The 14,924-nt window shown below is 40.4% G+C and overlaps 1 protein-coding gene across 4 annotated transcripts in view; it reads left to right on the top strand.

Moving 5' to 3' along the window:
- Nucleotides 1-14,924, top strand: part of RPS6KA2 (ribosomal protein S6 kinase A2) — a 285,949-nt gene that overhangs the window by 263,475 nt on the left and 7,550 nt on the right. For all 4 annotated transcript variants that reach the window (XM_042025102.1, XM_042025106.1, XM_042025105.1 and 1 more), the window contains 6 exons: nucleotides 3,632-3,721; nucleotides 5,186-5,344; nucleotides 6,520-6,681; nucleotides 11,092-11,168; nucleotides 13,644-13,761; nucleotides 14,704-14,841. In XM_042025102.1, the coding sequence (XP_041881036.1) occupies nucleotides 3,632-3,721; nucleotides 5,186-5,344; nucleotides 6,520-6,681; nucleotides 11,092-11,168; nucleotides 13,644-13,761; nucleotides 14,704-14,841 (744 nt within the window). The remainder of the gene's footprint in view (nucleotides 1-3,631; nucleotides 3,722-5,185; nucleotides 5,345-6,519; nucleotides 6,682-11,091; nucleotides 11,169-13,643; nucleotides 13,762-14,703; nucleotides 14,842-14,924) is intronic.

The following is a 14,924-nucleotide window of genomic DNA, read 5'->3' as shown; positions in this document are numbered from 1 at the left end:
TTTTTTCCATGCAGAAGACTTGTAGAAGGACTTGTAAAAACTGGACAGATGTGTTAATTGGGATTTTGAAAATATTCCGTCCTGATCCTTTCTTTGTTAATAGAGAAAGTGTTCAGTATTGTCCTTTAAAGGAGCTTGGCTGACTTTAAAATATCATGAGGTTATTACCCTAAATCCCATTGAGGAAAGAAAAGGCACCTTTTTCTGTCAGTTAGTCACACAAAGGATGTGATAGTCAAAGAACAAACAAGTGCCCTATCAGAACAAAGGACACTATTGACTGTGCTGAGCCCATTTTACTCTGGAATTGTTTCATACACTGTTTGACACAGATGAGTTTCTGAACAATCCCTGGGTGTCCAATGCACAGAGAAAAGTCTGTTTACCTTATGCTCAGCTTCTTTCTCTTCTGAAGGGCAATAGGAGACCCTCGTGTGTCACAGCTCTTCTCTGCCCAGGTACAGTGGAGCTCACACTGTATTTTCAGTAAAGTTACTTATGCATTATGGTGGCTTTTTGACTTGGTGTTCTTCACCGCACATCTAAAGAGAGAAATAGAAAAGTGGCATCACTACCTATTACTCGAATTCTCAGGACTAGTAGCTGAGATCTTCCCTTAATTCTGTGAGCTCTAGAGAGTGAACATTCAACATTTTAGTTGAATTCAGCATTTTAGTTGAATGAAATCAGAATGAGTTTCCTAAAGGAAAGACATATTCCTTGCACAGGAAGAGCTGCTGGAGGTTCATGTACTGTCACAGAGAGGAACAGAGAAGAGTCTGTATTCATGCAAAACACAGTGTCTCAGAGGAAACAGGGACTGGGGTGGCAAATACTGTTTTTTACCACAGGAAATTCTGGGTGCATTTAACAACACAGCAAAAAACTCTCTGAAAGGATTGTAAAGCACTGCACGGGCTGCCCAGGGAAATGGTGAAGTCACCATCCCTGGAGGCATTTAAGAGACATCTAGATATGGCACTTGGGGACATGGTTTAGTGGTGGATTTGGCAATGCTGGGTTAATTATTTGACTTAATGATCTCAAGAGATCTTTTCCAACCTCAATGATTCTATGACTTTGTGAAAAGGAAGATCAGGAAGACTGGGTATCATAGCAGAGCTCTGGGGCATATTTAATGAACTGCTGCGGCCATTGCAACATACGAATAAAGAAACTGTGCATACTGCAGCCAGTCTGAACTGCAGAGAGATTTCTGCTGCAGCTGCAGCAGACACCTCCTCTGCTGCTTAATCAGTCATGGGCCAAGGGTAAGTCACAGGCACGCTGAAGAGAGGCACTGTCAGGGTGACAGACTCTTGCTGTGGAAGAAAAAAATTGTTCTGGTCTGTCCAGTCAAACTACCCAGGGACCGAGAGGAATTTGGCAGGTCCATTCATAGCTCTGACAGTGATTTGTGGCGTGGTTTTGGGTAGCTTGTCTGTCCACCTAATCACTGTATTGCAGGTTGCACACACATTAAAACAAAAGGCATGCATATTTAGGCGGACTGTCTTGCAGTTTGTATTTACATTGCATATTGTGAGTTAGAAGCATTAAAAGTCATCTACTGCTGTTACTACTACATCAGTAGCAGAGTGCTTCGGGTTATATAGGTTTCGGTTTTGTCAATAGCTCAGACTATTTTTGGGTTGGATTTTTTTAGGCCATATATATGCATTTATAGTCCTGCATTATTAATAGTTGCTTAAAATTTTCCACAGCTCTGGATATTTCCTTTCACGGGGAGCTGCAACAGAAAAGGAATCTGGAATGTATAGCTTGCTACAGTAGCATAGTGATAGTGGTACTTCACATGGGTGGCAAGGTTTCTGCAAGGCAGGCAGATGCTAACGGGGCACATGTGAGTTACTCCAGTAACTTGATAAGAGGTATATTAGTTTAGCCAAGGAAGTGGCCCTGAGGATCTTTTTGTATATTAGAGTTACTGTTTGAGTGGGACACATTCAGTCACTGTGGTTGTATTCCTGAGGAGTCAGTTGGTCAGGACTTCATTGGATTCTTGATAATCTCTCAACTAAACTGGGAGAACAGCAGCAGAATTATTTTTTTTCATTCACCTGTTCTTGAGGTTTTCCTTTATTTATTCAAATGTGGACAACAACAGTTTACCTGCATTAGCTGCCTTTTGCACTTTGATTTGTCACACTTCTTTTAATCCAGCACCAAATCACTGATATGGCATCAAATCCATACCTGAGCCATGGACAACTACTGACCATCATTATCACTGCACATACATGCCAGTCATGATGACTATGAAACCTCTGATAGATATGCAGTAATGCATTATTATAGCTAATGCATAAGATTCTACTCATGTACTTGAATTTGTATCACCATAATTAAACCATGAAAAATGCATGCATTTTATAAAAAAGCAGGCAGGCATTTATCTTCATTATCCAGAGAGGTTTTTAAAAAGCTGTTTTTTCCCCGATAACACCATCATTTTAAATCTGTGCTCTGTGCCTAGTTCTTGGAGAGAACTAACCCCATTTAAGTTTGGAAGCCTTGATATCCAAGGCAATAATGGAATTATGATTTTCTGAAAATGCCACCCATTCCACTTCAGTAAATGTGTTACTCAAAAGTACTGCTGTTGTTTTCTAGCAGTAAGAAATAGAGCTGAAATAGTGTACTCCTAATGAGTTTTCAGTAGAATGAGTCTTTTGCCATTTCCTGGGCAGTTGCTTTTGAGATTCCAAAATTGCAGAGACTTCCCTTAGGATTATTTTTTGTTTCATATTGATCATTTAAATCTGCAAAGTGAGAAACATTAATCAATGCACTCAACTGGACAAATGACTAAAGCTCTTTGACTGACATCCCAAGTACAGGTAACAGAATCACTGAGGAGAAGTCAGGGCTCTCCTCATAGCTGGCTTTCCATGCAGTGATGCTCTCTAAGCACCAGGTGTCATGTTTTTCTAAGACTGGCTGCTACAAAACTAAAAAGTTTGCATGTCTTACTATACTTTCTGATAAGGCAAAAGATGCTGACTACATGAAAGTGATCTATAAAGCAGATTTCTTTCCAGTTTAGGAATGGGTGGGGAGTTCGGTTACATGGCCAAATGCAATCTGTGGTCACTCTGTTGTTCACTACAACAGCTTGGCCCAAAGAGCCAAATGATTGCCCATAGCTTCAATTCAAATCTCCCCTGACAGAAATGTCTATACATTTTTATTTCTGACAAATACATATGACAATTAGTTTTTATTAATTTATCAGCATATATACAAGCATGTGCCAATATTATGATTACATCAATTTTTTATGTCAAAGAGATCATTTTAAAACTACTGTTATTTTAAAACTCTCAAGGTTGTTTGATTTCTAAATGACACTTCCTGTAACTGCCATTATTTATGGGTAAACAGAACTGTAGGCATCAAAAAGAGGGCCTACGCCTCCAGAATCTAAACTAATTATTGCTCCGTCTGCTTTGGCAGACAGTCAGCATGGCTCTCATTTGCATGTCCTCTCCTAGGATAATGATTAATAGAGGAATTTTGAATATTAAATTGTTTAAACTGTAGGAATTGGTTGGTTTATGCTTAGTGCTGCAAACCAGTATTTGACTGCACTGTGCTTCATTTATTCCAGATAATTGATAAGAGCAAGAGAGACCCTTCTGAAGAAATTGAGATACTTTTGCGATATGGACAGCATCCAAACATCATTACTCTTAAAGATGTGAGTAGTCTTTGAGCACTTCAGCATTAAATGATTTTCATCTTATAGTCAGGCTTACTTATTAGTCCATGTCTGGAAAATTCTTCAGTTGAAGGTCAGAGCTAAAACCAGACCCATTGAAATCAAGGAGAAAAACATGACTTAACAAATTACTGGATAGCATTTGGAAAGACTGCTCAGGTTACGCATTCTCCAGTTACTGTCTTAGAAACCATAAATAAACCAAAGGGGCACAGTGCTGGAGAACAACAAAATGGGTTTGGGTTGGCAGCACTATTTAAAAGGAGATCTCCCTATCTGGGTGTTTTGGGACACTGCTGAACACACACAGTGGTGCTGCTGGACAGGGAGATGATCTTTCACAAGCAGCAGCCATTCCCATGCAGCCTGTGAGGTCTGCTTTGTTGGGGAGAGGAGAGCTCACAGAGTCACTGCGATAGTGTTTTAATGCCAGGGACTATTTACCTTCTACTCAAGCAGCCTGAGAAGTCATTAAGGTATTTTTCTTCATCATTTCATATGAAAAATAGCCTTCACTTTGCTTAAGTGGAGTAATGGTCTTTAGTCAGAGATGTTTTAATTTTGCTGTCTGAAGTCTCACCTAAGATAGTCCACACCGTGTCATATTCAGAGTTTACAGAACAAAATCCTGCTTGTGTCAGTGGCCAGTATATTATGGTTTAGACCTTAGTGAATTTTATAAAAATCTGCTAATCACATGCTCTCAGGAAAGTCTTACCTAATTCCTTAGTGTTAAAGAGTATCCCAAAATCTGTGCAAAATAAGGTTTTATATTCCTTTCCAGAAACATTTAGCATTGATGACTATAACACTGCCTATTATTTGCAGTCCAGATAAAGGATGATGACATGAAAATGGTTGTCCTCCAATTTAAATGACAAAATGTCTTTTACCAATTGCCATTGACATTGAATGTGTCTTGTACCTGATATCAACAATTTTCACCAGAAATGCAAATATAAACTATATAATATCATTTGATGCAAGCGTTGGCCAACAGTATAATACAGTTCTTTAGCTGATCGTGAGTCAAAGGGAAATATTGATATTTGAAATGGCAAATGTTACCCTGTGGAAGTGGAAAGAGAGAACACTACTGAGAAGAATGATTGGGTGAGAGCCAGCAGACATTTGAAGCTGTGTGGAGTGGTGCTGTTTTTAACAGCTGAGCCTGCTCTGCTGCCATGATAGCAGACCAGGAAAGCTACATTTCTGTGTGGACAAATCAGCAAGCTGCTACAGACACAAGAAAACAGTGATGACTTAAGTCATTTTATAAAGTTTTCTTTTTTGTTGTTAGGCATAATAAGCACATTTCCCACACATTTGCTGACACTTTCTTCTTGCAACATCTCACACAAGCAAGCCAACACTGTGATTAAAGGACCAACCTTTACCAAGTTAATGGGTCCAAAGCATGTATTTATGGTATGGCTGTTCCAGGTCTATGATGATGGGAAATTCGTGTACCTGGTGATGGAGCTGATGCGGGGAGGCGAGCTGCTGGACCGCATTCTTCGGCAGAAGTGTTTCTCAGAGCGGGAGGCCAGCGCTGTGCTGTGCACCATCACCAGGACTGTGGACTACCTGCACTCTCAGGGCGTAAGCACTGCTTTTTTTTGGCTTAGCTGCATCAACCTCCTTAAAATACAACTATGTTTAGAAATAATTTAGAAAGAGAAAATGGTTGGGATTTTGCTTCTCTGAAATGTTAGTATGTTCCCCTCCCCAAAAAAAACTTTCTCCATATTTATAATTACATCTGGTTTGTGAAATAGGGTCATAGGCTTTTTATCCATTTTCCACTGACCTGAAGCATATCAAAGTAGTATTTTCTTTCCCACACTACAGTGACTTTCAAGTTCATGTACCTTCTTGAGGTATTAGTTGTATACTTTTTATCACAATCATTATTGCAGGACCTGAACTTTTAGCAACATTTCAAATAGGGAGCTGAATCAGCAGATAGGTAGAAAATCAAATGCTCAGCTCTCCAAATGAAGTGGCATTTTGAGCAGCTGAGGGGAAAGACTTCTGACATGCTGTTAAAATCGGACTTTTAAAGTCTAAGCTCTTTATATACAACAGTTTGAAAATCTCTCCTTTTCTGCATTTCAGGGACAAGCAGTTTGGATAACTAGTCAAATATTTACTGCTTTTCCTGCTTCATGGTTAAAACAAAGTGCATTTTGTGCATTGGCTTCTCTGCTTTCATGGGAATTTTCAGTCTTGCTGTAACAAATAAAAGCTGTTTTCCTGCCACTGAAATGCAGTATGTCTGGTAAAACACACAGTCACATGAAGTTCTGTGAATACATTTTGAAATTAAGAAAAAAATGAATCCCTCCTTTCAGGTGTGAGCCACTCACATGGACAGTCACAAGAAGACCCTTACACACTTTCCTCCTATGATGTGATTTCTTCTTCACCTTTCAGCTGAGTATTCAGGGCCATCAAGTTCCAGGAGACTCTACCACCAAGATGTTTGTACAACAGCCAACTTTGACCACCCTCAGGAAGTTGCCTCCCCTTAGAGCAGCAGCCACCTTCTTAATACACCAGCAGAGGCTGTCAAACATTTTATTTCTCATTTTAACAGACTTTAACTTTTTTTTTTCCTTCATTTGTCCAAGGCTTTTAAGCAAGTTTTTTTCCAAACTTAAATATTTTCGGCGTGAGCTCTTGACCTACCTCAACCAGCAGACCAAGAGTGGCAGCCAAGCCTAAGTGCTCCCTGACCTCCTCTTCTCACTCATTTCTCACTCTTCTTTCTTAAGGTGGTGCACCGAGATCTCAAGCCAAGTAATATCCTCTACATGGATGAGTCAGGAAACCCAGACTCCATCAGGATCTGTGACTTTGGGTTTGCCAAGCAACTGAGAGCGGAGAACGGGCTGCTCATGACTCCCTGCTACACAGCCAACTTTGTCGCACCTGAGGTAGGATCACATTTCAAAGCCTTCAGTAGTGTGTCCTGGGAAGCAGTCCTTTCTCCCTTGCTGCCTTTACAAGAGGAGCAAGGCAGAAACCAGGCTACTGGCACTCAAACAGCCTTTATTACCATAACTTTCCTATTCCTGGTCCTGTCACAGCAGTTGTTTTTCTCCTGACAGAAGCTGGTGTCTGTCTTGGACTGGTGCACACTATGCTTTGGCTCATTACTGGGATACATATCTTTTTTTCTCTAGCTGCTTCTAATCGGAGTGCTTTCCCTCTGGTGCACTGCATCAGAACAGGATTAAGGCTTAAGAGGGAAATCTGGTGTCAGGTTGCCCAGAGACATTGTGGAGTCTCCTTCTCTGGAGATTTCCAAAAGCCATCTGGACACAATGCTGAGTGCTCTAGGGGACCCTGCTTGAGCATGGAGGTTGAACTATATGACCCTTCCATCCTTAACCATTCCATGATTCTGTGATAAGACTGAAAACAAAAATCCTTGCATGAAATCTTTACTGTGCTGAAATCAGTGAGAGCTGTATTGTTGACTTTACTGAGGTAAAGAAACATCTCTTGTCTTGGGCTTTCCTAGTACCAATCCCCCCTATTCTGGGGAATGTAGGAAAGGCTTTCTCATTTTTACAGGCAGGGCAATGGAGGAAGACCAAGCAGTTTGTCCTGAGCTCAGGGAGAGGTGGCTCTGCATCACTGGCAAGCGCTGCTCCTTTCATGCAGCCCTGCAGGAGTGGGCTTGGGTCATACAGCTGTTTCATGGCTTGGGCTCTTTGCTGTATTTGACCCATGAGATGTTCGTATCTGCTTCCTCACAATGAAGGAGCAAGAAGTTAATTTCTTGGGTAATTGCCCGTTTCTTGGAGTGATGAAAATCAAAAATTTTAGTACTTGCAATATACTACTTCAAATGTGTGTCTTCCTTTGCTTGTTTTGGTCCTTATAAGAAAAACAAAAAGCTATTGTCTTTCAATACTTCATCCATTCTCTACTATCAAATACCAGTGTCTCTCGGTATAATCTAGCAATCTCTTTTTCTCCCTAAGCTAACCAAGCTATGTTCATCTGTGTGGTATGTGGCTGGGAAGAGAAAAATAGGATGATCTTTCTGTACAAGGTCCTTTCATGATACCAAAAGTTACAGGAATCAACAGCCTTCCTGCATCAGAAGGAGAATTTGTTATACTGAGACTATTGCTGGGCCAGTATAAATTCATAACAGATTTTTCTTCAGCAAAAAAAATCTTCTATTGCCAAGATAGATTGGTTGGGGTTTTTAATTGCTGTTTGGTTAGGCTTCCATTTTAGAAATGGGAATGAGCTGTTCAAAATTTATCGAAGTACATTGAAAAAGTTGTGTGGCACCACAGCCATTCAATTTTTAAACCACAAAAATAATCATGTTTGCAAGATTTGATGCACTCAGATTTCCTCCAAGGTACAAGATGCTTAAAATAGGTGTAGCTATTTTTCAAGATTGGCTATTTTGTACAGTTTCTGTAATCACAAACATTTCCAGTTTCAGATCAGACACTTCTGATTTGAACTGAAAGCAGGAATCACACGTCCAGTCATTTGTGATGAGTAATACAGGTCCTGCTAATGCAGGAGACATTGGAGATTAATTGAAACATTACCAGAACTGGCAGGGAGCTTACATAAAGCCTTAAGTGCTTTTACATTTTACCTGTGATATAATGCTGCCCTCCAGCCTAGACTTGACTTTCATGTTCCCTGTCTGAGTCCGATGGCAACGTCTGCCACATGATCAGGAAAATAACTAAGGAGGCAGAAAGTCAGCTGAGCTGGTGACAAAGACGGTAGTGACCAAAGAAGGAGGACATATTTGCCCCCTTGGATCTCGCTTTATTTTGGGAACAGTTAATTTGCGTTTTAGGTGATAGCAAGAGCAAAGATGAAGGCTATCCGAAAGAGGCACGCTGCCACCTAGTGCGAGTCGTGCTGCATGCGAAGAGGAAGGAGCCAGGCTGTTGTACTACTGATGCAGTAGAGTGCTCTTGGATAAAGTAAAAATATTTTATTCTGTAGTTTTCCTACAAAATTCGTGAAGAACTATTGCTTTGTCATTTGAAATTATGAGGGTTTTTTATTATCTTGTGTACCCATTCACATCCCTGCTTGTCACAACTGAGAAAAAACTGTGTTTGTAACACTGTTAACCCGGTAAGTCAAAGCCTATAAAAATAAAAGGGTTGGATAAATACCTGAGCCATTATCAGAACTGGATGAACCCAGGGTATCATTATGTCCAGGATACACCTCCACAATGTCCTGCTATGGTGTGGCACTAAGAACCAGTTCGTGCCTCTGTTTCAGATCCCACTAAGTTCTCAAAGTGACTTAAACTCCTTAATCAGTGGTAAAATTTTTTTGGCATCCATTACAGGAGGACAGCACTGCAACTTTTGCAAAGCTCTCTCCCTGATTGATCTGTTGCTAAGACACATGCCTGTTACTGTTCCATAGCATCTCCTGCCCAGATCAAACGCCAGTCTTTTCGGCCAAGGTTTCCCACACTTTCTCCCATCAGCTCAGTGTTCTCTTTTAAAACACAGACCTGCCGGAGACATTTTCAAATAGCATTGACACTAACTGATAACTCACTGGGTCCTGTTGCTATCTGTGGGCTGAAGTTACTATTGATAAAAAGGTGTTTGCCAGCAAAGCTTTCCCTAGGCACTGGCACAGAGTGAGTGTCCCTGTTATCTAGCAGTGCACCTGCAAACGGAATGATAACACACAACGACACCTCGCCATCACTTTGGGGTTGTGTAACCACTTGCTTATTAACCTGCTCCACTAAGTATCATCACTGCCCCATTTTTCTGTCACTTACCTTGGGCTTGATTGTCCTTGGTTATCGAAGGAAAACAGAGAAGGAGTGAAAATGTAAATGTTCAAAAGTCAGTGAGAATGACCACAACAAAAGATAAATGTTGGCTATTCAGTCTCACAGGTGAAGGAAGAAGCAGCTGAGTTTGTCATATACCAAAGAAGTTTTTCCCATAAAAACTAACATTAATAGAGGGAGAATGAATGCAGGAACTAAAGAAATGGAAATAAATAAATCAGCCAGAAAGCCTATATATTATGTACAGGAGAGAGAGGCAGAAGCATGATTTTGCCAGCTTTGTCAACAGGAGGAACTATGGCTTTTTCCTGGTATTGTTGCTGTGGGAGTTTTTTGGTTTGTTGGGGTTTTTTCCAGGTAGCAAATGTTCACTCAGCAGCACACCTGGCAGATGGTTGCTTTGCCACTCATCATTTATAAAATCTGTCGAGGCAACAATTTCTCAAACTGTTCTTCCTTAGCAGAGTTTGGTGATAGACTTCATAGTTTCTGTGATAGACTTCAGCTACTTAAATCGCTCCTGGGTAATAAGGCTGCAGGTGAGAGAAAGACTTGCTGAATTTGTACATTCCTTTCTCATGTGCTTTGCAAAAAGATCTATCTACCAGTCTATCTGAAGAGGACAAAACTATCCTTGTGTAACAGAACTGAATAAAGAGAGGGCAGTTTGCTTTTGTGGGAAGATCTGGAGGTGGTCCCTGAGCTTAGTTGGTGACTTCACTTTCACTTGGACCTGCACTGACCCAAACAGGCATTTCTGCTAGTGTGCACTAGCAGAAATGAAATCTGGACATTACCCTTACTGCTATACCTTACCATGTGTCGGTATTGAACTTACTGGTCAGATCTCTGCTGACTACCACAGGTCTTGTTTGCCCCACAGGAGAAGGGGGTCAAGTTTTAGCCTGCTATCTGTTAATTCCAGTCTAAATGTGGCCACTTTTCTTTACACAGAAGTAAGAGAAGCCTTTTAGCTTTCTTTGCAGTTGTCATGTATCTTCCTTAGTCTGACATTAGATATGCATCAGTGTGCATCCATTTGCTGCATCAAATCCAAACTGAGCTCAATTGGAACGCTTATTACCGTCATTTAGCCCTATGATGCATCCACGGTGTTGTTGGTAACTTTTATGTTAGGAGGATATGTTTCAAAGTATTAATGAGCTTGTATTTCTATGAAGCATTTTAAAACACTGAAATACTGCTCTGCTTTGCTGCATGTTCGATGGTCAGAGGAGCTCCCAGACTTCCCAGGTCCACCAGGCTGCACCCATCTCTCTCACTGAAAAGGGGAAAGATGTGCTGAGTTTGAACACTAACCAGATCCTTCCAGCCTGGGCTTCACCTTGCTCCATAGCACTACTGGAGTTTTTGATCACAAGGCAGCCACCTGTTCAAGGCAGATATGCAGCTAAGCCCTGGGAATGTCAGCAGACACAACCACTAATCAGTGCTTTTTGTAGATCAGAAGCTCAAAATTCAGGAATGCAGATTAACTTATTTCCATCTCTCTCTTTCCTTCCCACAGGTCCTTAAACGCCAAGGTTATGATGCAGCCTGTGACATTTGGAGCTTGGGGATCCTGCTGTACACCATGTTGGCTGGGTGAGTGAAGAGGTTCTCCTAGAGCAGCAGTCTCCAGTGGGCTCAGCACTGTAGCACTGATTAAGCCTGAAAGGAGTCACAGATAAGGATTCTGGCCTCCTTAAGAAGTGTGTTCAGTTGTTAAAAGCAAGAAAATAGATGTCAAGACCTAGAATTAGAAAAAGTTTTTTTTAGAATGCATAAATAGCTTTGACACTTGACAAATTGTTTAGGTTTTTAACAGAAAGTGCATGTATGCACTGAGACCTAGACTCCTAAAGGGTTCACTCACCACTTAAGCAGTGGGAAAGTTTTCCATTGGGAGAGGTGCATAGGAGTATGAAGAGCCACATCACGTTCACCTTATGTGTGGAAGAATGTTAATTCATTCTACTGATACATGTATTCTCCTCAGCATCATTATTCTTCATTTGATACTGTTATTGAAGTGTCTGAGCGCCTTTGAAAGCTAAAAAATCCCCACCCAGACATAGTTTTCAGATGCTATTTGAAAAACACGATTCAGAAAGTAAACTAAGAGATCAGCAAGAATAGCAACAGGTAGCAGAAACTTTTGAGAGGTACTTGGCAAAAATACCCCTACCAATGTGTTGGCTAAAGTGAAATACTAACACAGGAAGATGCAGGGAAAGACACAGATTGAAATAAGCAGTGAAGGATAGGAGTAAAACGTGCTGAGATGATTGGGAAACAAAGTGTGCAAGCCCAATCTAGAGTTATCAGGCCCCTGCATTTCATTTCTCAGAGTGTAGTAGGTGCACATTTATCACACCTAAGCGCAGTTTGCAGCTTTTCAGTGATCTCTCTAAACTGTTTAATCTGCTTCATGATCATTCAGCTGTGACAGGAAGCTTGGATTCATTCCTAGGTTTTATATAGAAAACAAAAAGTTGGACTCTGACTTTCTGTTATTTGCATCTCTTGCCTTGTGGATTATAGAAGAGGTGCCAGGGGTCTCTATCTCATCTGTTTTAATCTTCATTACAAATGTGTTCAAGGTCACCTGAAATATATTGAGACTTTCTGGGGAAGTCTCCCAGTCTGCTAGGATCTCCAAGAACCTTTTCCTATTTGGCTGCTGCCCTAGACTGCTACACAGCTGGAATCAGTAAATTAAAATTAACACATTGCCCACAGTTACATTTGTTCGGTTGAAAATGTTTCTTTATTAAATAAGAAGAAAAAAGTCCAGATATATTTGAATCAGAAATACAAATAGCACAACTTAGTGGATATTAAATTTACTGACAGGTGCTAGTAACCTGTATTTCACTTTTCCTGCACTTATCAGAGAAAATAATAGTAACAAAATCAGTTGAGGAATGCTTTTTTTGGTGCCAGAACTGCATTTATGAATGGTCTTGTTCTTCCTCATTAGAGGAGATTAGTAGGAACTGACAAGTATTTACATCCAGGAATTTTTTTCTCCTTCTATCATCACTATGAGCAGAGAGGGCTCAGACAGCCAGGACTAGAGCACAGGCCAGGATCCTGTTACTGGAGCTAGTGACAGACCTCAGAGTTTTTGCTAGTCCTTAACTCCTACTGCATCCCTCCTGACGGCTATAGATTGGAATAGCATTACAGATCTCTTTGGGCTGAACTGCTATGAAGTCTGAAATGTTATTGAAAATGAGAAAATACAACATGAGGAATTGAATTTTTTACCAGAAATAGGGTGGGATAGGAAGCTGTGGCCAACCCAACTATCTAACAATCTAAAAACCACTCTGGCAAGTTCTCAGAAAAGAAAGATTGAAGGAAAAATATAAAAATCCGAAATACCTACTTCTTCTAAACCTACACAGCTGTTCAAGATTGCAGAGTAAAATTTGGCCTGGTAGATTTTAGTCAGCTGCAAAAACCTTTTCTCTTGTCACTTTCTGAAGACAAAAAGTGTACCCTCTGCATGTGACACTGATTTTGTAAAGCTGGGCGCATGTTACTGGTCATTTCTGACTGGCTAGACAAGGAAGTAACCTATTGCAGGTCATTTCTTTTGCCCAACTGACTTGTACATTATGGTTAATGAAGCAATGCAAAATAGATTAGAAAGGGTTCTTCTTTTCTTTTCCTTTTTTTCTGTTTCAGATCGTAATTTTTCTCCTTCATAATTTTTATCCTTTCTTGCCATTACCAAGGTACTGGTATTGCCAATAAAGGTGTTGGCAATAAAGCAGACTTAAGGTAAAAACCTGACTATTTTTACAAAGAATATGTCATTCCTAAGAAATTGTAATGGAACAAAAATATAAAAAACAATTAAGGAATCAGTCTTTTCCTCTACAGATCAATATGAGGAACCACCAGCCTGTACAGTTTGAGTGAAAATGAAGCATCAGTATCAGTGGTACATTCTGGAACCAAATTCCTGTTGTAATTAGTGGCAGTTAATACTAGAACCTAGAAATCACATACTTGCAAATTACATAGGTTTTTTCTCTTTCTCTCTCTTTTTATTTTTTTTTATAATAGATTCACTCCTTTTGCAAATGGACCGGATGACACCCCAGAGGAGATTCTGGCCAGGATTGGCAGTGGCAAATATGCTCTTACAGGAGGAAACTGGGATTCAGTATCTGATACTGCAAAGGTCAGTGAAACCCTTTCTCAGATTTTCTCTCGAGATTTAAATACCATGGAATGGGTTTTTTTGCTGCAACTGCACTTTTAAAAGAAGTGTAGGTTTGTCAATGCCACAGATGTATAGTCAATACATGAATCACCTCTTTGCTTCTCAGTTAGCCAGGAGCAGGCAGTTTTAATTCCTGTACAGTTCACAGTTTAGGCTGCCCATCAATCACAAAGCATGGAAACCCCAGGAGAAAAAAATCATCTGGTGCTGAGATCTTTAGGCATGAAGCTGTGCACTAGTCTGTGACCAGGTAAATGGGCAGGAAATTTGCAAGCTTCCAGTTGCCCAGCATTAATCAGAAGCTTTGACAGGATTTAAAGATTCTTGCAAGAGATTTCATTTTTAGCAAATGTTACTATCCAGTGGAGTAACACTGATACATTCCACCACAAAACTGCAAGCAATCCTACTGACATATTAATCTTGCTACCAGAACCTAGGAGCCTCACAGTGGATTTTTTTATCAGCTGTCCAGTTTTGAAATTAAAATGTTTAGATGCTGTAGAACTAACCTAACTGAACTTTAGTTACCTGAGTGTTAGGTTTCTATTCTAAGTTCCTCTTGTAAGCATGCTTCCAGGTCATCGAGGAGATGCCTCCAGATGGCATCCTCTCCCTAGGTATTCATCACTCCTACAAGGTCATCAGTAAATAACACTCATTCGATCAGATGAATACCCTCCACATTATGTTTTGACTGGATTATGAGCTGAGAGTTGAACATTACACTTGAAAGTTTTGAAGATAAGACCTGACACTTACAGAATATAAAGCCTGTCTCAAGTGTATCTCTCCATTGGACATGCTAACTGTGATACTGCCAACAGGAAGATCTTAGTAAAACCAGCCCTGCTATTAATTACTTTTTCCCTTGTACTGTTTTCTTCCTTTTCAACCCAGGACATTGTGTCTAAGATGCTTCATGTAGACCCTCATCAGCGCCTCACAGCAGTCCAAGTCCTGAGACATCCATGGATAGTGAACAGGGAGTACCTGTCTCAAAACCAACTCAGCAGACAGGATGTTCACCTGGTGAAGGTACCTCCTACACCCTTCCCTCTTCCTTCCTTGCAGAATGAGCTGTCATTTGTGTAAATAGTCTGGAAAGTGATAGAGGAGTT

The sequence above is a fragment of the Corvus kubaryi genome, unplaced genomic scaffold (assembly GCF_017639235.1).
Source record: "Corvus kubaryi isolate FWS band 111438036 unplaced genomic scaffold, C.kubaryi_AGA036_p1.0 37266, whole genome shotgun sequence".
Classification (NCBI taxonomy): Eukaryota; Metazoa; Chordata; class Aves; order Passeriformes; family Corvidae; genus Corvus; species Corvus kubaryi.
This window is presented reverse-complemented; position numbering and strand designations above follow the sequence as displayed.